The 23083-nt window shown below is 31.9% G+C and overlaps 6 protein-coding genes across 6 annotated transcripts, besides 3 other annotated features; all 6 read left to right on the top strand.

Moving 5' to 3' along the window:
* Nucleotides 1-471: 471 nt before the first annotated feature.
* Nucleotides 472-8044, top strand: TVAGG3_0632200 (beige/BEACH-related family; the record flags this gene model as incomplete). The annotated part of the gene is made up of 1 exon (XM_001308206.2): nucleotides 896-7999. The coding sequence occupies one exon, from the start codon at nucleotides 896-898 to the stop codon at nucleotides 7997-7999; it is 7104 nt and encodes a 2367-aa protein (XP_001308207.1).
* A 3387-nt stretch (nucleotides 8045-11431) lies between these two features.
* Nucleotides 11432-13028: a mobile genetic element.
* Nucleotides 13029-13550: 522 nt separating this feature from the next.
* On the top strand, nucleotides 13551-14666 carry TVAGG3_0632180 (uncharacterized protein; the record flags this gene model as incomplete). Its single annotated transcript, XM_051240861.1, has 1 exon — nucleotides 13551-14666. The coding sequence occupies one exon, from the start codon at nucleotides 13551-13553 to the stop codon at nucleotides 14664-14666; it is 1116 nt and encodes a 371-aa protein (XP_051087448.1).
* A 58-nt stretch (nucleotides 14667-14724) lies between these two features.
* Nucleotides 14725-17372, top strand: TVAGG3_0632170 (DNA/RNA polymerase superfamily; the record flags this gene model as incomplete). Its single annotated transcript, XM_051240860.1, has 1 exon — nucleotides 14725-17372. A coding segment is annotated over one exon (2648 nt), but the record flags the coding sequence as incomplete, so codon positions are not given.
* Nucleotides 14725-18020: a mobile genetic element.
* A 955-nt stretch (nucleotides 18021-18975) lies between these two features.
* Nucleotides 18976-23083: part of a mobile genetic element that runs on past the window's edge.
* TVAGG3_0632150 (uncharacterized protein) lies at nucleotides 19282-19713 on the top strand (the record flags this gene model as incomplete). The annotated part of the gene is made up of 1 exon (XM_051240859.1): nucleotides 19282-19713. One exon carries the CDS (start codon nucleotides 19282-19284, stop codon nucleotides 19711-19713), a length of 432 nt encoding a protein of 143 aa, XP_051087446.1.
* Nucleotides 20573-21260, top strand: TVAGG3_0632140 (Prim-pol domain family; the record flags this gene model as incomplete). The annotated part of the gene is made up of 1 exon (XM_051240858.1): nucleotides 20573-21260. A coding segment is annotated over one exon (688 nt), but the record flags the coding sequence as incomplete, so codon positions are not given.
* Nucleotides 21959-22885, top strand: TVAGG3_0632130 (uncharacterized protein; the record flags this gene model as incomplete). Its single annotated transcript, XM_051240857.1, has 1 exon — nucleotides 21959-22885. One exon carries the CDS (start codon nucleotides 21959-21961, stop codon nucleotides 22883-22885), a length of 927 nt encoding a protein of 308 aa, XP_051087444.1.

Raw genomic sequence — 23083 nt, 5'->3', positions numbered from 1 at the left:
TGTTATGTTGATAATACCTTTTATTATGCACTATAATAAATGCTTTATCGATATACATTTTTTTTTTTAACGAATACTATTGATAACAGTATTTATCTTCTAAAGCAACAATTCTCTCATCCAGAAGAGGAAATATCGTATAATCATGATTATGTTTCAAAATTTGTGATTAGAAAGTTGTGTATTTTGCAATTTAGTCAATGAGGATATCACACATCATATTTGAAATACTTGAACTAAAGCTACAAGCTGAATTACAATAGAAAACCCTTTTCATCATTGATGATCATCTTGCAAATGTAAACTATTGAAAATTTGTAAATATAAACCACCAATGAAATTTTTATTTCAATATCATTGCACCAAACTCATCAATTCTCGATGGCGCTAAGAATACGGAACCTTAAATAATCGTAAAAAATTTGAGATGAAAGAGAAACATGTCAAAATTGTCAGATTTTTGCAATCTCTAATTTAAATGGCAAAGAATGACTTTTATCAATATCCGATTCCTGAAATTCTTGATTTCACGTCATCACTGACACAACAAGACTTGAGTGTCACCAATATATGCCATACAATTTATAGCAATTACTCTCTACAAAAATTCAACCAAAATCAAATCGATTTCATACGAAAAAATTCCAAAAATCATCAAGAAATCGTAAAATCATTATTCGAAATCGGATATTCCCTCCCATTTTTCCCTAATCTTGTTGAAGATTTTTTCAAAAAAGCAGTACCATTCGCAAAATACAATCTTGCTTGGCTACTGAATACATCTATATCATGGTATCTTTTTCACGCTAAAACTCGAAGCTACAAATACTTAAATTCAGTTTTATATTCTTTAATCAACAATACAACAAAAGATTCGCAAGTTTTTACAATATCAATGTTTTGTTTCTTATACAAATTTGCATTAATATCAGCAGATTCGACTCAACTCGACACTCTTATTGACATTTTGATGATTTTTTTCTCTTATCCATTTGAACACCCAGAAGAAGCATCTGAATTACTAGAAATAACTTTGCGCAAAACCTGCAAACCAAATCCTAGAGTTTTAAGCGACGAATCCAGAAAAATTTTGTCATCAATTATTGGATGGCTAACGACCAATACAGTTCGCATAAACCCTCAAATAATGGAAAGGATACTCGAAATCATAATTCCCCTTATCACAAATTTGGATTCTTACACTTTAAACATTCTTCGAACTTTTGTCGAATATGCCAACAACGACGTACTCAGCCGCATATTTTCTGAGATTGTACCGAATTTTTGCGACAAAATTGAAAAAATTGAATCAGAAATGTTTTGGATTTCAAAGGAAAAATCTGTGCAGATACAACAAACATTCATATCTGATGGAAGCATAGCCATTATTACTAAAGAAAGTTTCAAAGAAGGTTTGAATTTAGAAAAAATTTCATTTCCACCTTATATTGGCTTTCCGAAACCAGAAACATACAATGAGATCAACTTATTATCCCAAGCTCTGTCGAAGTGCCCCATGTACATCATTCCCTTCCTCTCAGGAATTTTGTTTGAACTGAAAAACAGGGAAAAGTCAAAAATATACGGCCAAATCTTACTTGCCCTGTTCAATTTCATCGAGATACTCCGTAACCACTCCAATTTGTCCACTCTAATCCTTCACGACGCAAATTTAATTTTTTCTCCAAACATAACAGTGTTTGATGGTGCCACTGGTTACGAATATCTCAACACGTTCAGATTCCAGGCATTGCGGCTGATTTTAGACGAGACACTGATCGCAATCAACGAAAAACTGCAGGGGAAGATAGACACGAGGGATGGGATTCAGACCCCGCCAGATGTGAAATTGGAACTGTTGGACAATTTCTACACAGACCATATGACTTCTCCGCTTCTTTTCGCCGAAATAAATTACAGACTGGCAAATGACGTTGAATACCTGGCCAATATCATCAAACTCGATTCAAGATTTATCAGAACTATCCGAAACGCGCTAGATTACTACAGAAATGCCAATTTATCCGGTTTGGAATTTCAATACGAGATAGAAATAGGGAGAAAGTCGCTTTTATATCTTCTGATGTCTTTGGTGGAGAACAGCAGCACATGCAACATCGTTTCTTCCATGCACATCCTTCAACATTCCGTTCTTTTCATGTTATTAGAGATTCCTTTGAGGAATTTCGCGCTATCCATATTCTCAATGATATTCAAGAACTGTACAATAGAGAACGCATTCGCTGTTCTTGAAAATTTTGAAAAATTATTTGCAAACGCGGTTATTAACATGAAAGATGCGAAATACTTAGAGCTTTTGACAGATTTGTTGACATTTATGACGTATGAATACAAAAAGAAGCCAAAATTGGGAGAAATGTTTTCGAATATTTTAAATAAAATAAAGGAGATACTAGAGAAGCTCGAACCACTTCCATCCCACGAGAAAATGTTTACTACAATCATTATATTCCTAACTGACATCATAAATGGCGTAGAAATCCCTTCATCCATCTTATCGAACCTTTCTGTCGCTGTAAACTCTATTTACGGAGAGAATCCACCTGATTCTATCTACAGCTTGTTCATAAAGTTCGTTAAATGCGACCAAAATGCTGATTTGTCACCGAATTTCGTTTTAAACGCTCCAAAAGTTTTCAAATTCTTCCTTCAGATCTTTATTAGAACAAAATTCGATCAGACAATCGATTTCGCATCATCTCTAATCAACTTCAAACGCGAAAACGCTATCAAAATGAGTAATTCTGAAATTGATATTTACATTTTATCGTTAATACCTCAATTTGATGATGTTTCAGTCACAAAAAAGCTTCTGCAGTTGTTCAAACAGATTGCCCTTGTAGAATCACCTCCATTAGTCGTAAAACATTTCATATCTCTGATTTCTCCAGTGAATGGAGTCCTAAACAAGCATCATTACCTACTGATGAGGACACTATGGGAGGTAATATCTGCAACGTACTGGTTAAGACCGTTCACAGGCGTTCTTGGACATATTTATCAGGTAAATTGTCTCCAGGAGGTGCAGACACTGCTATCCAGAGGCTTCACCCTGTGCACGTGGATCAATTGTTTGCTGTTTTCGTCAAAAAAAGTCCAAATTTTCGAATTATCTTACGAAAATACCAGTATTAGACTGATTTTGGACAACCAGAACCTCAAAATAGTCCACAAAGATCTCAATGCTACCAACATCACTGACTTAAACACCAAGGTTTCGAAGAATATTTGGACTCAAATTTATATCAACTACGAAATCCAGCAAAACAAAGTGATTGAAATATCTTATAACATAAACGGCGAAGAGCACAAAGAAAATCCATCCTACACCATAGACCAAATACCAGAAAAAGTGAATATTAAAATTGGTTCAAAAATTGAGAACTTTGACGGTTTGATTGAAATCGGAACCACTATTTTTACAGTTTTACAGACACGGCAGAAGGCAACACTTCTGAAAACCACACCGATAAGTCCTTATCCGAACGGAGTGAAAGTTATTACCGGATATTATGAGAATCCGAAACTCGAATCCAACACGAATCCAGACAAGAGCTCATTCACATACTCGCTCACGAAGCTGTGGAAGATGGATCTGCTGCTTCCTCTCTTCAGTCTGTTCGAATACAAGTTATCTGACGGGACAAACTGGGAGAACGGGCCTAGCCAGACCGTTGCCATCTTCACCAAAGCATTGCTGACTAATGACTCCGTGCAGAGGAACTTCTCCGACTTCAAGAAATTCGATTACGTCGCGCATTTGGTTTCGAAATACCCATCTAACTTCAGAAATTTCGAATTTTACTCTTTGTTTTACTCGATGTTCCTTTCGTTATCAGAAACATCCATCCAGCAGCATCTGTTCGACGCAATTCTATGCAATCCAAACATATGGAATACATCTGAGCCTCAGGATCACTTAAAAATTTTAAATCATTGGAATGTGGCACTTTTCCCAAGATGTGTCACTTTTATTCAAAAACTTCGTCCATTTAAGAAATTGCTTAATATACTTACGCTGTACTATTGGTTCGAAAGCGATCCAAATGTTTCGATTGGCTCTCCAAACTCGAAAAGACCGAGACACCCTGATTTAGACGTGAAAAAGTGTAGAAAAGAAATTGGTTTCTGCATGATACAGGTCGCAAATCTGTCATTTACAAAAGAGGACTTCATGGAAATATTTGATACATGTCAAACAGTTGTAAATGATACAAAACAAGTCACTTCACTTTTGAAACTTTCACGTCAACTTATTGAAGGGATTGCTCTATGCCGAAAACCAGGATTTATCGGAGTCAGGGATCTGTACAGCATTCTAGAGTTAGTTTCCAGAAACAACGAAAAAATCTCACTCGGAGTGGTCAAACTCATTTTGACATTCATCAAAAATAACTCCCTCGAAACAGTGTTCCTATTGAATTGCCTCGATTCAATAATTTTGACTCTCCCAGCACAAATTTTGAGTGAAAAGTTTTTCAATACAATTTTTCGGTTATTAGACGATAGAATTGAATTATTAGGATTATTGTTTTACTATGGATTTTCTCATCCAGCCTCTAACCAAATTATTATAGACAAACTGTCTAAGATCAAGGATATCGAGCAGTTTAAGAAGTCAAACATTTGGTTTGTCTGGCCTATTTTGTTTATCACGAAACTCGACAAGAGAAACAAAGCAAAAATGACAAGAATTATTGTCAGTTTTTGTAAACAGAATTTGACGAAATTGCTTTGTGACGTTGATGTACTTACTAGAGCATTTGGAGAGAACTACGACTACTTGAAGTCTTTGTTTTGCTACGAAATAATTTTGCTTCTCCTGACTGAAGAAATATCGATGACAACTGACCAATTGATTCAGTTGTTTAATTACGTTTTCACAACAATTTTCTTCAGATTGAACAGACCTGTTTCGAATCAGCTGCAAAATTCTGCAATTTTGTCACCTTTTTCCGAAAATTTCAAACAATTTTCATCTCCAAACAAGCTCAGTGCCTTCCAAGGAATATTCCTTACAAAACTGTTCATGAACATTGATTTGCAAAACACTAAATACTTCTTTGGATACAGATTTGACGAAAGGGATATTTGGTCTGATTTGGGACTGGCACAAATAACTCTGGAACTGATAATGAAATTTAACGCTGCTTACTACTACAGACATGCATTATTCATGTCACAAATGATCGCAAAATTCGCTAAGCCATTGGTAGAAAATTTCGTTAATCAAATAAATTTACCTCAAAATGACCCCTTTGTTATCTCAATTTTTGATGAAAAAGTGACATGTCCATTGAATTTCATTGATAGCGAAGTTCTCAACAAGATTGTTCCTGTTACAGCTGCATTGAGTGATATTACGAATGAAGTGAAGAAGTCATTTACTGACATCTTGGATATTTCCGAAAACATGATAAAATCAATGGCGCAAAGATCGGAATTTTCCAAATTAAATGTTGCCAGAAACGACATCGCTATTTCCAACAGACAGAAGATGATGAAATGGAACCAAATCTGGTCAGAAATGACAAGTGAAAGCTGCCCTTGGTCGTCGATGGTCGAAAGAACAGAGATGAGGTGGAGAAGGGATGACACAGCTTGTTTCGCGTTTTGTCCTGTCAGATTGAAGCAAAACAAGAATTTCAACGACCACCTCGACGCGTCAAGACTGAGAGACTGCTCGACATTCGTGCCTAAAAGCAGCAGCTTCCACAACAAAGAGCTCGATGATGAAAATCTCAAATTGTCAAAAACAAAAATTTTCGGTTTTGACACAAGAACGGTTATTAACTCAATTTCTAACGGTTTGTTTACAGCCCATTGCAAATTAATCAAGCCGAGGCATTCCATGAAGGGAATATTCACTCTCCAGCAGAAGTACATCGAATTAGTTTTCGACGAATTTGACGTGACGATTATTCCTTTGTCAGATGTCAAATTTGCATTTTTCCGGACCATGTTTCACAAGAAGACTGCGATAGAGATATTCACCCACTCAGGCGCGCCATATTTCATCAATTTCATTGATCTGCCAAAGAATATTTCTTCACTTCACATTCTTCAGAAAATTTCCGAAATCAGTCCTAGAAATTCTATAATCCAGACATCTCCATTTTTACCATATTTCACCTCACTTAAATTGACAGAGAAATGGCATAGCGGCAACATGTCTAATTTTGAGTATTTGATGTGTTTGAACATTTATTCCGGGCGGAGTTTCTTAGACCAAGGCCAATATCCGATCTTCCCTCTGATTCTGGTCGACAGCACCAGCGAGAAACTCAATTTCTCTGACGACAGAGTCTACAGGGATCTCTCGAAACCGATCGGAGCATTAGATCCGAAGAGGCTGCAGGACATCATCGAGGAAATGAAGGAGAGAGACTACATGATGTCGACAAAGAGCTACCTGTACTCCTCAGGACCAGTTTCGAGACTGGCAATTTGCATTTTCTTGCTGAGAATGGAGCCGTTCACGAGTTTGCACATCCACCTCCAGAGCGGCAAATTCGACATCGCTGACAGACAACTGGCTTCGATTCCGGAGTTAGTCAACGCCATTTGCCACGGTCCGAATGACTTCAGAGAGCTGATTCCTGAGTTTTATTTCCAGCCGGAATTTCTTCTGAATATGAACCATTTCGATCTTGGCGTGAGAAAGGCAGGAGTTCTGGATGACGTTCTTCTTCCGAAATGGGCGAAATCTCCTCTTGAATATGTTTATTTGAACAGAAAAGCTCTTGAATCCGATTTTGTCTCATCAAAACTCAATGAATGGATCGATCTAATCTGGGGTTACAAACAAAAGGGAGAAGAAAGCATCAAAGCTTTCAACACATTCGATCCAACTCTCTATGATGACACTTGGGATGAAAGTAACCCTCTTTACGATGAAGAGCAATTGAAGGTGTTCCTTAAATTAATTGGCCAAATTCCATCTCAATTATTTAAATCACCTCACCCGGCCAAACAATTTCCAATTACTCCAAAACCACAAACAATTCCATTCCAGATTTTCATGAATTCGGAAAGAGTTGTTTATACACACTTTTCGAATACAGGTTTAGTTACTTTTCTCACTAATTTTGGCAGTCTGATTTCTGTGAAAGAGTCAATAACTCCAGACAACAGAATAGACTTAGTTTCCTTCTCAAAGAAAGAACTCCAAAATACCAAACTCATCAAATCCCTCCAATCAGGAGAAGTGACAGTTAAAAGTGTCGGATTCAAGTTCATTTTGGTTTATTCGAAAGAGCAGAATTCCCTGTTTCTGATTGACATCGAATCAGCCAAACTGACAAGGATTGAATCAGCGCACTTGGCTGTTCTCAAGATTGCGACATCGAATGACTGGTTCGTGACTTGCGGAAGGGAAGGCAGCTGCCACATCTACAACGTGGATCAGCCGAAAACAATCCAGTTTATGTCGCAAAGTTACAGAGATGGAATCACTTGCACAGCGATTTCCGACACGTACAAAGTCTGCCTTGTCGGAACAAGAGATAGAGCAATCTCTGTCATCTCTCTGACAAATGGAATCACCACGAGAATCATCGAGGTTGGCGGAGTTCCAGTCAAAGTCGCAGTGACAAAGAGCTGGGGATTCATCGTAGCTTTGTTCTCAGAGAGCTACAACGAAGAAGAGAGAGATGACTTGAAAGCGCAAAAGATATCTGTGTGGACAATCAACGGAATGCACGTGAAGACAGTTCCAATCATGTTCGACGCAATTGATTGGACTCTATGGAGCAGCAATAGAGGATTTGACTACATAGCTTTCGCTTTGAGGAACGGAATGATACAAATTGCAGAAGTTTTTGACTTGGATTTCAAACTGTACCAATCTTACTTGAAAGTCCAGAACCAGGATTTGGAACTCAGCGGATTCTTTTATTCCCCTGTTTCACATTCACTTATTTGCATAGATAAACAAGGAAGAGTTTGCTACACTCCTTACACTCCTCCTTCTTGGTAATTTTGTATATGTTTATTTTTTATGTTGTTATATATTATAAATCTGTTTGTATATTTAATCATGAATATATGCTTTAAATATATATATATATATTAGAAAGTTGAGAATGATTTCTATTCTTCAAAATGAGATAGAAGCCATACAACATGATTGTGGGAAAATGGCGTACCAAAAACACCATAAGGCAAATAAAATTTATCAATTGTTTTTATAATTCGATTTCGCTTGAAATTGACAGCTCAATAAATTATTTATTATAAATTATCACAACAAGAAGAAGCAATGTTAGGAAGTATTTTTTATATAAATATATTTTTTCAATATATTCAATTTCAAGAGTTGCAAATATTGAATAATTGAATGAACTTACTGTTGCATGCTAAGTTCGGTCAACGATAGAAATTGAGTGGAAATTAATCGTCGAGGAAGTACGATTATGTAAAGTAAAAAATGTTGTGGGATTTTTAATATTATATATTATTTTATAATAAAATTTTTTTGAGTCATTTTAAGAAGCACATATAATTTTTTGAATTTAAAAATTAAAGTAGTGTCAAACGAATTTATCACTTAATTTAATACTCAGATTTCTTAAAATTAATGAAAAAAAAGGTTTTCTGAGAACTTTTGAGAATGGTTTTCAAATTCCATTATTGAAAATATATAGGTATTGTATGAAATCCAAACTCTATATTTATTAAAATTCTAAATTTTTAATAAAATAACTTTTCAGAGGAATATGATTTTGAATGGTTGATTAATAAGTATAAAAATGTCTACGATTTTAAGGAGGGAATTGTTCCTTATGAGGTATACATCATAACTATATACCTCATAAGGAACAATTCCCTCTTGATAGCTGGGAAACTTTCTCTGAATAACTTATCATTTGGAGAAAGTTTCCCAGCTATCTATTAGAAACTAAAGGCTGTGAGGCACTAATATATAATCAGTGCCTCATAGCCTTTAGTTTGTTATTAAAAACGAGAAAACTTGTTCGAAATGATAAACAATTTCGAACAAGTTTTCTCATTTTAAGGAGGGAATTGTTCCTTATGAGGTATACATCATAACTATATACCTCATAAGGAACAATTCCCTCTTGATATCCTGGATATTTTTGAATATATTTTTTTAATTAAAGTTCTCAAAAGTATTATCAAAAGTGATTTTTTAAAAATATCTCCAATTAATTAACTAATTAAAAGTATTATATTTTTAAAATTAAATAGTTTTTCAATTTTTTTGAAGGAATTGAGATACTTCCCACGACAATAAAATTGAGAGGTTTACATTATGACTGATCTTAGCATGCAACACTTACGACTTTTTTTAAATAAACAATCAATAAGTTAAGGAAAATAAAAAGAGAGATAAAGAAAAAAGAAATAAAATTATTGAAAGAAGGATATTTAGGAAAGTTGCAAGAATGTTCAGTGAAAACAGAAAGATCGAGGTATGAAATGACTTTGACTTTACTGTATCCGAAAAAATCAGACGGATAACACTTGAACAATTCCCAAAATAATAAACAGTTTTAAGTGATCTACACCCATCGAATACATTTTTCGAAATTGATGTCACGCAATTTGGAAAAGTGATTGATTTTAATGAAAGACATGAAGTAAAACAAGATTCAGACACTGTGGTTAAATTAGACAGTGTTAAATCCATGTATTTCAATTTTGTAGCGCTGATAAATGAATATTCATCTAACTTAGTTAAATTTTGTTTTGCAACAAATTTTTGCAATTTTGTTTCTGAAAATGCAGAAGTTGAAACTATTTTGATATCTAAATCAAATTCTGTAATATTGGCACATGCGCGTATTAACATTCCCTTAGATATCTCAATCAAACAGTTGTCTTCTACTTTGTAAAAATTATTTGGTTGTATTATTGTAAATTCGTTTAGATTTGGACAAGATTCAAATGTGGCCCAATAATGAATAGATGTTATAGATGAAGGTAGATTTATTGATGCAATATTTGAGAATTGAAAAGCTAAACTTTCGATTGCTGTTAAAGTTTTGGGAAATTTTATTGAGTTTAGATTATGTGTATTCTTAAAAGCCTTAGAACATATCGTGTTGATATTAGATTTGCTTAAATCAAGTGAATGAAGTTCGAAATCTGCAAATCCTTCTTCTGCGATAGCTGTAACTTCTGGGTATTGATCGTCAATAACAAGGTCCCCTGAATTTGATTTGTCAATAATAGAAATCTCATTTCCTTCAACTTTATAAATTTCTCTCTAAGTTTTTTTTGGGCCACCTTTTTTTGGGGAACTGAGGGAAACTGAGCACTTTTTCTCTGTGAATATTAGATTTTTTATTAATATGTTTAAACAAATATTATCTATTACTATATTTTAGATTATTGTTTAAATAAAATTTAAATTATAATAAATATTCGCAGAGTTTTGATGAAAAAATTGTGTCACTTTTGCAAAAATTGAGAGCCCTTTTGGGCAACTGAGCGACGATTATTTTTGATCAATCAATCTCAATATCTCAATATCTGTTAGTTATTAACTAAAAGTAGTTGAACATTTGATATCAATTATTATTGTTATCAGATATTATTATCCATTTATAGTTAAATCACGCAATTTTTATCTAGTTTTAAATAATTTAACGATAATATTTTGGATTTGGAAGCTAGATTTGTAATATATCCATGTATACTGTACCCTTTACAAGAATAGTGTACAATTTTTAACTAAATTGAAATTTTTGAAAAAGAATCTTATTATTTGGAAAAAATATCGTGCTTTTGAATGAATTTGAAAATATAATAATACAAAAAGATAATATAAAACATATAGAAAAGGGTTGAATGTATATTTTGATGTATTGAATGTGTTATTTTCAGTTGCCCTCAGTTTCCCGATAATTTTAGGAAAAAGAGCGATAGTTTCCTCAGTTGCCCGACGATTATTGTAAACATTGTTCAGTTTCCTCAGTTGCCCGACGATTATTTTAACTATGATTTCCTCAGTTTCCCGAAATGACGATAGTTGTAAACTTCACTCAGTTTCCTCAGTTGCCCGACGATTATTTTAACTATGATTTCCTCAGTTTCCCGAAATGACGATAGTTGTAAACTTCACTCAGTTTCCTCAGTTGCCCGACGATTATTTTAAACTTTATTTCATCTGACTTTTTTCATTTACTTTATTATCTTAATATTCTTCATACATTATCTTCTATATTTATCAATTTCTATTAAATATTTCAATTATACAATTTTTGACTAAGTTATTCTTTTATACTATTATAATTTGAATTATCACCAATCACTTAATTAGATATCTTTATTTAAATACATAATATCTAAAATTGATAGTGATTTTTCAAAAGAAAAAATTTCTCTGTAAAGAAAAAGTAAAAAAAAATTAATGGATTTTAAAATTTTTGCTAACAAACTAGAATATAGATCCAAGGTGATGTGATTTTTGCATCCCTGGGATGGACGATACACCCAAAGTGTCACCTTTTTTGGGATAACATGAATTTTAAATATCATGAGAGTTCTGCAAACCATATGCACAATATCTATTCAGCCTGACTTCTTGTATATATGAGTTAGACTTCTTAAATATTGTGCTTGGGGCGATATAAGCATTTCCGAGATTACCATCGTGCTCTATAGTATGCTACTTCTCCCTGGTTCTAGCTCAGTTCCAAGGATATTGGCGTTCAAGGATTTGGCAAGGTCCTTCCGAAGTCTCTCATTCGATGAGAGATTTCGGAAGAATCTTGCCTTAAAGTACTCCAACTCTTGTTCTTTTGTTCCTAAATAGTGAGAAAAGTTATTTGACTACTTAAGGTAGAGATTATCCGAGGTCCCTCATTTGATGAGAGGCCTCGGATAATCTCTGCCTTAAAATTGTACACTTGTAGTCCATGAGAGTGTAAGTATACATTGATAGGACAGCTTTCTTCTGAAGTCTTAGATTTGATGAGAACCTCAGAAGAAAACTGTCCTATTTTATAGTAAAAGGAGTTTCAGGAGCTCCAAAGCTCCCTTTCGTAAGGATTAGGAGCTTTGGAGCTCCTGGTTCGTAGATGTGTTTCGCATCTTTCATCAGCAAAGGACATTTACCATCTGGGACTCTGTTGATGGAGACTCAGGAGCTCCAAAGCTCCCTTTAGTAAGGATTAGAAGCTTTGAAGCTCCTGGTTCGTAGACGTGTTTCGCATCTTTCATCAGAAGAGGCCCAAATGGTAAATAGCCTCTGCTGATGAGCTTCAGGAGCTCCAAGGCTCCCTCTCGTAACGATTAGGAGCTTTGTAGCTCCTGAAGATAAGGTAGGATTGCTCTGATCTCTAATCAGTAGATGCCATGCCTCATTATGAACTCTACTGACAAGAGATCAAGAGCTCCAAGGACTCCCTTTTTAGTTAGTGGCGTTCTCACCATTTAGTAGGATTGCTGATCCTACTAATGAAGTGATCACTTAGTATACGTTTTGAATAAATTGAATTTTTTTTAGAATTTAGTATTTTTTATAGACATCACATGTATATTATAAATACATAAATATATTCTTTAATTCAAAAAATTCAATTCGGTTTTGGGATGGGTATCCCAGCCCCAAGTATTCAATTTTATTCAATTTTTTAAGAATTTTGGGTTGGGATGCCCAGACCAAAACAAGCTTTATATTTTGATGTGTAGATACGTATGTGTGCATCATTGTTGTGTTATATATTATGTTTTTAATGAAAAAAAATCTGATTCAAAAAAAATTATCACTAATTAGTTGATAATATAAAGAAAAAATAGATAAATTGTATGTTTTGAGAGTATTTATCCACATTCACTCATATGAATTTCATTAAATAGTGTCTTTTTACTCCCAAATTTATTTTGAATTATTGAAATCAAAGAAAAAAAATCAAAAAAATTTCTCGAAATTTTTATTTTCAAAAAAATTTGGATTTTATATTGAAAACTGACACTGGGAGGACGATAGGGCTGGGATTGGAGATACCCCGCTCACTTGGGAAAAATACGGATCTATAAACTAGAATTGTCAAGAGTATATATCGACGTTTCAAATCAATATTTATAAACACTTATATTTATTAAAAGAATTTCATAGAAATCTGTTTAATTTATTGCATAATTTAACAAGAATAAGAATTTATGAAATCCAATAAGTTAATTAATATCAAAATTTTATGATTTAGGAAAGTATATTATATATATTGAAATAATAGAGGAGCAATAGGATTAAGAAAAAAATTAAGAAAATAAAAATGTATTGATAACTATCGTCATTTCGGGAAACTAAGGAAATCATAGTTAAAATAATCGTCGAGTAGTAGATAAGTGGGGGTTTAGTGACTTTTTTTGTTACATCTATATATAGACGATGCATTAAAATATATTTATTTATAAATCATTAAATCATTGATGACATTAATTTTAAAATAATTATCATAATGAATGAAAGATTCACTATCATAATGAAATAAAAAATAAACTTTAAAAATTCATGTCTTACATTTATGAATAATTTATTTTTTTTAATTCGTAAGAAAATGAGTGTCAAAACTAACAACGTTAAAAAATTAGGATTCACAAACGAGGAAATAAAGGATATATTAGAGGAGGTGGGTTATGAAGTTAGTAAATATTATTTAAGAAATTGTCAAAAATTTGCCGAGTTATTAAATGATTTAGATTATGATGAAAAAATGAATAAAGATGATGTTATAAATTTCTTATATCCCACATCTGAAGAAGAAAAACCTAAAGAACCTGATGTTTTCCCTGAATATTATGAAGAACGAATTAAAGATGATGATGAATACGATGAAATTGAAATTGAAAGACTGGAAAAAATAAGAGATGAAATAGATGAAAAAATTAAGGAATTAAGAGAAGTTGAAAAATATAATGAAAATGAAGTAGAGGGTTTAATGAATATCCCAGCTTCAGAATCAGCAGTTCAGAAATCTCATGAAGAAAGATATAAAAATTATGTCTCAGAATCAACACAAAATTTATTAGATGGTGATATTGACGAAACACTTTCAGAAGAAGGCACAAAATTTATTCATAAACATAAGTTACAATTTATTGACGATGGAGATTATCCATGTATATTACTTTCACCTCCTCTTGATTCTGAAAAATTCAAAAAAGCTCTTAAAAACGTGACATATGCAACTAATACAATTAAGAAAGAAGATCATGATATTTACACAAATTATTATTTAAATAAATGTACAGGTGTTGATAAAGTTTTTGATTTGTTAGATAAAATATCAAAAGAAACAATTGGAACCTATAAAATTTTATGTGATTGTGGTTTCATTATTGAAGATACCAATAATGTTTCATATGAAAGAACAGCACCGAAGGAAGACGAAGTTGAAAGGTCTATACCATTCGTTATTAAGAACATAAAAGATATGAAAACGTATAAGCATTATATTTATTCATTTATTTCAGAAAAAATGGAAGCAACCCATAAAACATCATCTCATCATTTTATAGCTATTCATACATTCCTTTTCAAAGTTGTGAAATTAAATAAGACAGGAATTAGATTTAATGTATCAGGGTACGCATTCTTGAGTAAATTAAAATGTATTCGTCACGTCGCAGATGATAAAAATTTATGTGTTCTTAATTCATTTTATGGACTTTAGCCCTGGACTTTAATAAATAAACTTTATTTTTATTTATTTAATTTTTATTCTTACATAAATGAACAAAAATGGAACAGCTAAAATGAATGATAATCAAATAAGAGCCGAAGGTAGAAGGTTATTTAAACGCTTCTATAACATTCCTGATGGTGTTAATCCTAAAACTCGTAGAAGCTATTTAAATGAAGCCATAGATGCATATGAAGGATTTGACATTTCATCAGAAAGTGAGAGGTTAGCAAGAATGTTAAACATTAATATTGATTTCTATTATTGTGATCCTCAACCAGAAGACGTAGACATTAACAAGGTAGACTTTCCATTAGTGGATTCAATAATGATAGATCCAGAATTTGAAACAGTAAATATTTTATTAACACAGAGTCCATGTGGAAAACTTCACGCTGACAGAATTACAGACGTTGAAGCACTCACAGGATATAAAGTTTGCCCCTTTTGCAAAGAAGAAGTATATTCTATCCGTGATGATCCAGAAAGGAAAAACCAAAGAAGATTTTTAAAACATTGTGAGAAATGTAAAGAAAATAATGGAAGATTAATTCAAGACGTTCAATTGCAAAACACACAACAACCATATGCACCACATATTACGAAACAGAAGATATATCAGTGGTTATTAGCTCATAATTTACAGGAATATTATAAACCAACAAGATATTATATTACTTTTGACTTCGAAACATTAGAGACTAAAGAAGAATTACAACTTTCTGAGTGTGCAACTTTAAACGCTTACTTAAAACCATTCATGGTATCATCAACTGTCAAAATAAACGATAAAACATTTACGAGGAATTTTTGCTTAACTTCAAGTGATTCTTTTATTTCCGACTGGATTGAGTTTTTATTTTCAACCTGTTCATTAGTTGCTAAATCAAATATTGAACAATATGAAGAATTAATGAAGTCGCAAACGGACCAAACGGCGGGGACTTTGTCTCATACATTAAATGAAAAACAGAAGGAAGCATTTAAAGAGCTTTTAGATGAAGAATTTAATAAAGTGAATATCATTGGTTTTAATTCAGGAAAGTTTGATTTAAATTTAATTCTTCGTGATTTAAATACTGCAAAATGGAAGATAAAATCAATGCTGGGTTCTTCTTCTCAATTTAAGCAAGTCATAGTAAAGAAAACAAACTGTCCATATGAATTAAGATTTATTGACATCAGAAATTATATAGCGGGTGGAACATTAGACCAATTCACTCAAGATTTCGGAAACAATAAATCACGTGTTAAATCCTTTTTCCCATATCAATTCATCACATGGGAGAATTACGAAGATGAATTATATAAAAAGGAACCATTCACGAAAGATTCATTTTATTCAGCATTAACACAAGAAACAATATCCGATTCAGATTATCAAATATATCTCAATGATGCTAAAAACTTTAAGAATAGATTAGAATATTTTATTCATTATTGCAATAAAGATGTTGAAATTATGATTGACCCAATTGATAAAATTATCGAAGAAACATTTGTTTATAAAATTGATATGCTTCATAATCTTTCTTTATCATCGAATGCATCAATGATTCGTTACGCGTTAGCATATAAGAACTTCAATCCTAACGAAACATATCCAGAAGAAGAAAATGTGGAATCAAGTTTTGAATTAACGAAAAAGTATTGGAAATATAAAATTGAATCATATAAGAAACAAGATGAAAAAGCAGAAAGGGATACTAAAAATAATGTTTCAATGGATGATTTTCAATACTATCACGATTTAATCCTTTCATCTAAATGCAAAATGTGTGGTAAAGCGTTTACATATGCAAATAAACCAACATTGGATAGAATCGATAATGAAAAACCACATACCAAAGAAAATTGTCAGTTAATGTGTTGTTATTGCAATGTCGTAAAATCAAATAAAGATGAAGACATTCAACGTTTAAGAATCAATTTAAGAAATTACGCATTAAAAAATAATTTACCAATGACTTTAGATTCAGTTGAAGCTTATCACATTCTCCGTAATGGAATTACTGGTGGTCTATCAAATGTTCAACATCGTGTTAATCTTAAAGGAATCACGCACATTAATAAACTTTCATATAATCCAGAAACCAAAACTGTATCAAATGAGGACACCACCAACATTATGACTCATTTCGTTGGAGTTGACTTTAATTCATTATATCCTTCATCATTTTCATCTAATCCTCATGATTTCATTCAATATACTGACCATAAAATGTATATGCCGGGAAGATTGAATGGTGTTATTATTTGTGATACAGCAACAAAGAAAGCAAAAGCACTGGGAATTATTAGAAAGAAAAATACTTTATTCGTGGCTGAAGTAAAGGGTCACATTGATGAAAAATACATTAATGATTACATAAACTTTTTACCGATAATAAGAAACTTAGATATTATCACAGATGAAAAAACAATTGGCAGTTTTATGTATAATTACATGAAATCAAATAATCTACCAGTTGACCAGAAACAGAGAAAATTAACTCAATTAGCATCAACACACAACCAATATCAACCATTTTCTTCTTATTATCTTTGGTATCTAATAGACAGATTTCATTTTATCATCGATGATATTCAATCAATTTTAACATTTACGAAAAATACTTGTTTTAATGAATTTGCGAACAAATTTATGAACGAAAGACAAAAGGCTGAATTAGAAGGAAATAAAGGAAAAAGTTTATTTTGCAAGATTTCACTTAATGGATCATATGGTTACGATGCAATGAATACACAAAATTACGCAAAGACTAAAATAATGAATGCACAGAAGTCACGCGTTGCATGTATGTCAAATAAGTTTAAAAACATAAGAGAAATAGGTGAAGATACATATCAAGTGATGCTTAAAGATAGATTTTATAGATGTGATACATGTTTACAAGAGGCATTCTTCACTTTAGATAATGCTAAATACTGGTATTTAGTTTTCATTTATGATTTTATGTATAAATGCATGGATGTTAATCGTTTTCATTTCATTGAAGGTGATACTGATTCATCTTATTGGGCTATTGCTGGCGACTCAAATCTTCCTAACACTCAAGCATTTCAGGCGATTGTTACCGATAAAAAATTTTATGATAAAAACATTTTCAAATTCGCACCATTTGATTTCTTTTGTTTTGATGAGAAATTTAAACCTAAATTAAAGAATAAAGCTGATGAAAAAGCACATGAGAAGAAGTTATTGGGTTTAGCAATTGAGAAACAAGGTGATAACATGGTTGCTTTATGTCCTAAGTGTTATACATCATTCAACGGTTCAATTGATGGAAGTGATTTTAAAAAGATTGCACAAAAAATGAAGGGTGTTAGTTTAAGACAAAATAAACAATTAACACCTAAAAATTATTTGGATATAATAAATGATAAAGTGATATTTGATGGTCAGAATATTAATTTACAACTTAAAAATGGGTCAATGACTCGCTTAACAATCGGTAAGACTGCATTAACAGGAGCACACACTAAGGCTGTATGTTGTGAAAATGGATGTTGTATGCCATTTATTTAATACATTTATTTTATTTTTATATAAATGGATAACACAGATTTAAAAATTTTAATTGATGATTTAGTACTTAATCAAAAATTTCTTAGTTATTATGAATTAAAATCATATCTCCAAAAATATAATAACAATATAACGGGTGATGATATGGAATATTATTATCCGTATTATAAAAATGAAATTTTGAAATATCATAATAAAATAATTTCTAAAATTAAAGACAAAATTAAAAATAATGAATATACAAAGGGAAAAACTAAATCACAACTTAAACAATTGAAAGATTTCAAAAATAAAGTATTAACAGAAAAAGATATTGATGAATTATATAAATTATATAATCCTGAGCCACAAAAACAAAAGGAACAAAACACCCAGGTCCTTCAGACCATAAATGATGCACAAGCTTTAATTTATGATTCATTAGTTAAACCATATTCAGCCCGACTTTTAAATGAAGATCAACTTTTGGAATTCATCCTTCAACATAAACTCGAAGCGGGAAAGTATATCAAACCTTTATATACAGCATATTTAAAACAAATGAAAAGAATACATCCAGAATTAATGAAGGGGGGAATGAAATCCAAAATCAAAGCAGATAAAATTAAACCACTTGCAACACCAAAACCTCCTTCAGTTAATCCTTCATCATTCACTTTATTATATCCATTTCAAACATTAAAGAAGCAAAAAGATTTTAAAAAGGATTTCAAGATATTAAATAAACCAATTGACCCGAAAATTCAACCATTAAAAGAAAAATTTAGTCGCCCTTCATTTGCTCCATATCCATATTCATACGAAATCGATCATCTGGAATATTCAAAAGGAAATATTACTTATTTATTTGCCATTAACATTAACACTAGATATTTATATTGCATTCCGGTGAAAGGGAAAACAGAACAGGAAACAAGAAGAGCTATACAATACTTACTAGATCATGAAAGAGTAGATAATATCAGGGGTGATGGCGATAAAGGATTTCAGGCAGCTATGACTCATTATTTCCCACAAATTAATTTTTACTTCTCATCCTCTCCATATACGTTTCATAATAAAATAGTTGATGCGGTAATGAGAACTCTTAGAGATGCGTTAGGGGTTAACGGTCAGATATACTGGGATGGAAATCATGACTCCATCATACAGCAGTTAGTATATTATTATAATAATACATGGCATAGAACTATAAACATGAAACCGATGGAAATGAAAAATGATATTTCAAAAGAATGGGAATATATTAGAAAGCAAATGGAAAGGTTGAATGATGTTAAACGTGAACAAATTAATTCGGGGCTCATGAATTTTAAAACAAGGGATAAAGTTTTGATTCATCTCGATTATGGAAAAACTGATAAATCAATGACAAAAAGAAGACGAAGATTTGACACAATAGCTGAATTTGTTAGATATATTAACGGTAATGCATTAGTTGAAGTTGACAATAAATTAATAGAAATTCCGATTTATTTTATTACTCCATTATATTTAAATAATATTTAATTTTTTTTATTTCGTAAGAAATGAGTGACAACAAAGCAGTCAAGAGTCCAGACAATGAATATAAAAAGAAATAATCGAAAAATTAGAAACTTACCGTTCAATCCTTAAACTGAGTGAAGCAAAAATAAAAGAATTTAATTTTTATTCCTCTTCCGTCAATGGTTTCCCGAACCCTTCTGGGTTCTTCTTTCCATCATTACTGCATAACCACATTTTCTCAATTTTAGTGGTTTGTTATTTTTAGCAAGTTCTCGCATCATTTTTATCATTTCCTCCCTTGTTATGATTCGTGGTAAATTTTGAGCTTGTGGGGTATTCATTTATGATAAAAATAAAAATAAAAATTTGTTATCACTTATTTTATCGTTAAGTGACTCAAAGAGTCCGGAGACAAAGTCTCATGGTTTTAGGTTATTCAATAATTAATTATTTTTGAAGAACTGAAGGTGTCACCATGTCACCATGTGTCACCAGGTTAATTAACTTCTCTGAAAAAATGAGACAACATGACATTTTGACAACAACATAGGAAATAAATGTTTACGTATATGTTTTGTCATGACTTCATCGTAAATGTTTTGTCATGATTTCATCGTAAATGTTTTGTGAAGAATATAGCAACCGCCGGAATTCAGACGGTTGTTTTTTATACAAAATTCACGCAGGATTAATGAGGAAGGCAGTTATGAATTATTTTTGAAGAACTGAAGGTGTCACCATGTCACCATGTGTCACCAGGTTAATTAACTTCTCTGAAAAAATGAGACAACATGACATTTTGACAACAACATAGGAAATTTGATGTAGTCCAAAAATAAAGTTAGTTTTAAAATTATTTTTATTTTTTATTCCTATATAAATGACAGCAACAAACAACAACAGCAACTATATCGTTTCTGATGAAAAAGTTATTGATTCATTAACTGAGGAATTAGTTGTGGCAGAAACTAAAACCCTCAACGAAAGAATTGGTGAAAACAAGATTGATTTACATAACTACCTCAAACATGATGGAGGAAGAGGAAGGAAAACTGGTACAGCTTTATTAGTAAATAAAATTTCAAATTTAACGATTATAGATGTTGATATCAATAAATCGTACAATGATGAACTTAAAGAAACAGTTAGAAAAGATATTTTATCAAAACTTTCGGATAAAGATGTTATCGTTAAAACCGCTTCAGGAGGTCTTCACATTTATTGCAACACTAATTTCTTCTATTCAACCTCGAACAGAATGATTAAATGTTATTCCTGCAATGATTATGATATTGACATAATGACTTCAATGGATGATTCAAAGCGTTCATTAGTGGTTATGGCTGATTCAAGAGTTCGCAAGAATGCAACAGAACCAATCAAAACATACTCATTCATTCGTGGAAGTTATGATTCAACATTAACCAGAACAGTGAATGATATATTAAATGATTTGAATATTAAGGTAAGAGTTGAACAGAAGAACGAAGAAATAAAGACTATCATGAATGAAAACAAAGATGTAAACATTGACGATAAACTAGCTCAAAGCATAGTTGATGGCATCTGTGATTTTGAAGTACATAATGATGGTGGAAACATGAATTTAGAAAAAGAAATAACATTATTCACACTGTTTCAAGCAATTAATTCGTTACCTAATCATTTAATTAATGAAGCATACGATAACGTTTATAACTTCTGCAGCTTAACTGAAAATGCAAAAAGTAATTTTGAAAAAGCACGTAGTAGATATGCACATTTAATGACTTCTCCATTTGTTTTGGTGAAGATTCTAAAACTTTATCAAAAGGAATATTATGATGAATATGTTTTACCTTTATTACGTAAGCCAAAAATAACATTTGATATCAAACTTGATGACTCGTTTTTGATAACAGATATTAGACGCAAAGCTGAAAATCATCAGTATAAAAACAGTTCTGAAGTAATTGAGGATTTATCACGTGTAATCCGTTTTGTAGATTATGGAAACAAATACTTCATTCAGAAAGATTACAACATACACGACAAAATGAATCAAATATCATTCGTTCTTCAATCAAACATGAAAGAGTCACTTAAAATGATTAAATTATTTAAAGAAGAAGGTAAAACAATAACAGCATGGGACGTACTACTAAATCAATTGTCTTCATTAACCGTTAAGGGTGTTTGCTTTAAATCTGATTCCCCAGATGTTTTCTCAACGTTTCAGGGTTATAAATACAACATTCTTGAAAAGCCTGATTACTCAAAAATTGAGATGTTTATGAATTTCATTAAAGAAGCCATTTGTGATAATAACGATGAAGTGTATAAATACCTTCTCGGCTGGATTGCATCAATGATTCAACATCCTGGAATCAAGAATGAAACAGCAATTATTTTGAAAGGACTTCAGGGAACAGGTAAAAACAGATTTACAGACATTATTTCTGAACTCCTCGCTGGTTATTCATGTAAAAACATTACTGAAATAAGTGAGCTAACGGGTAATTTCAACTCAGTAGTTGAGAATAAAATGTTTCTTGTACTTAATGAACTCAAGAATGTTGGTGAAGACAGACTCGCAAACTTCAACGCTTTGAAATCAATTATAACGGATAATCAAATTAGAATTAATGAAAAGAATCAACCCAGAAGAACTGCTCAGAATGTTGCAAACTTCATTTTCGTAACTAATAACGTCTACCCTGTCAAAATTGAAGTTGGAGACAGAAGATATGTAGTTTTAAGGGTTAATGGTAAATTCAAAGGTCAATTTGATTACTTCAAGAATTTGATGAATTCATGCACAAAGGAATTTTATGATAACCTTTTAACATATTTTATCAATTACGACCTTTCATCATTTAATGTACGAATCATACCGATGACTGAAGCCAAACAAGATTTAATTGAATTATCAACAAATCCTTTAGATGTATGGATAAATACACATTATGATGAATTGTGTGCAGGTATGACATGTAAAAATGCTCTATTCTGCAAACCATCAGACATGAAAGACAAAAACTTTCAAATGAGCATTAAGGATAAATGTGATAGGAAACAGAGAAGAATAGATGGTAAACAAACATGGTGTTATGTTTTGAAAGAAGAAATGAAAGGATTATATAAACAAATTGAACCAAACGATAATGAGGAATCATTTACTGACGATGAAATACCTGTAAATGAGGCAGTATAAAGTATGATTGGAATTTATTTTTGCATTAATCCTGCTGTGTTGTCAAAATGTCATGTTGTCTCATTTTTTCAGAGAAGTTAATTAACCTGGTGACACATGGTGACATGGTGACACCTTCAATTCTTCAAAAATAATTCATAACTGCCTTCCTCCTGTGATGTCAAAATGTCATGAGTTAAATTACCTGGTGACACATGG

This window comes from Trichomonas vaginalis, chromosome III, assembly GCF_026262505.1.
Source record: "Trichomonas vaginalis G3 chromosome III, whole genome shotgun sequence".
Taxonomy (NCBI): domain Eukaryota; phylum Parabasalia; order Trichomonadida; family Trichomonadidae; genus Trichomonas; species Trichomonas vaginalis.
The sequence above is the reverse complement of the archived record's forward strand: the minus strand, read 5'-3'. Positions and strand labels throughout refer to the sequence as shown.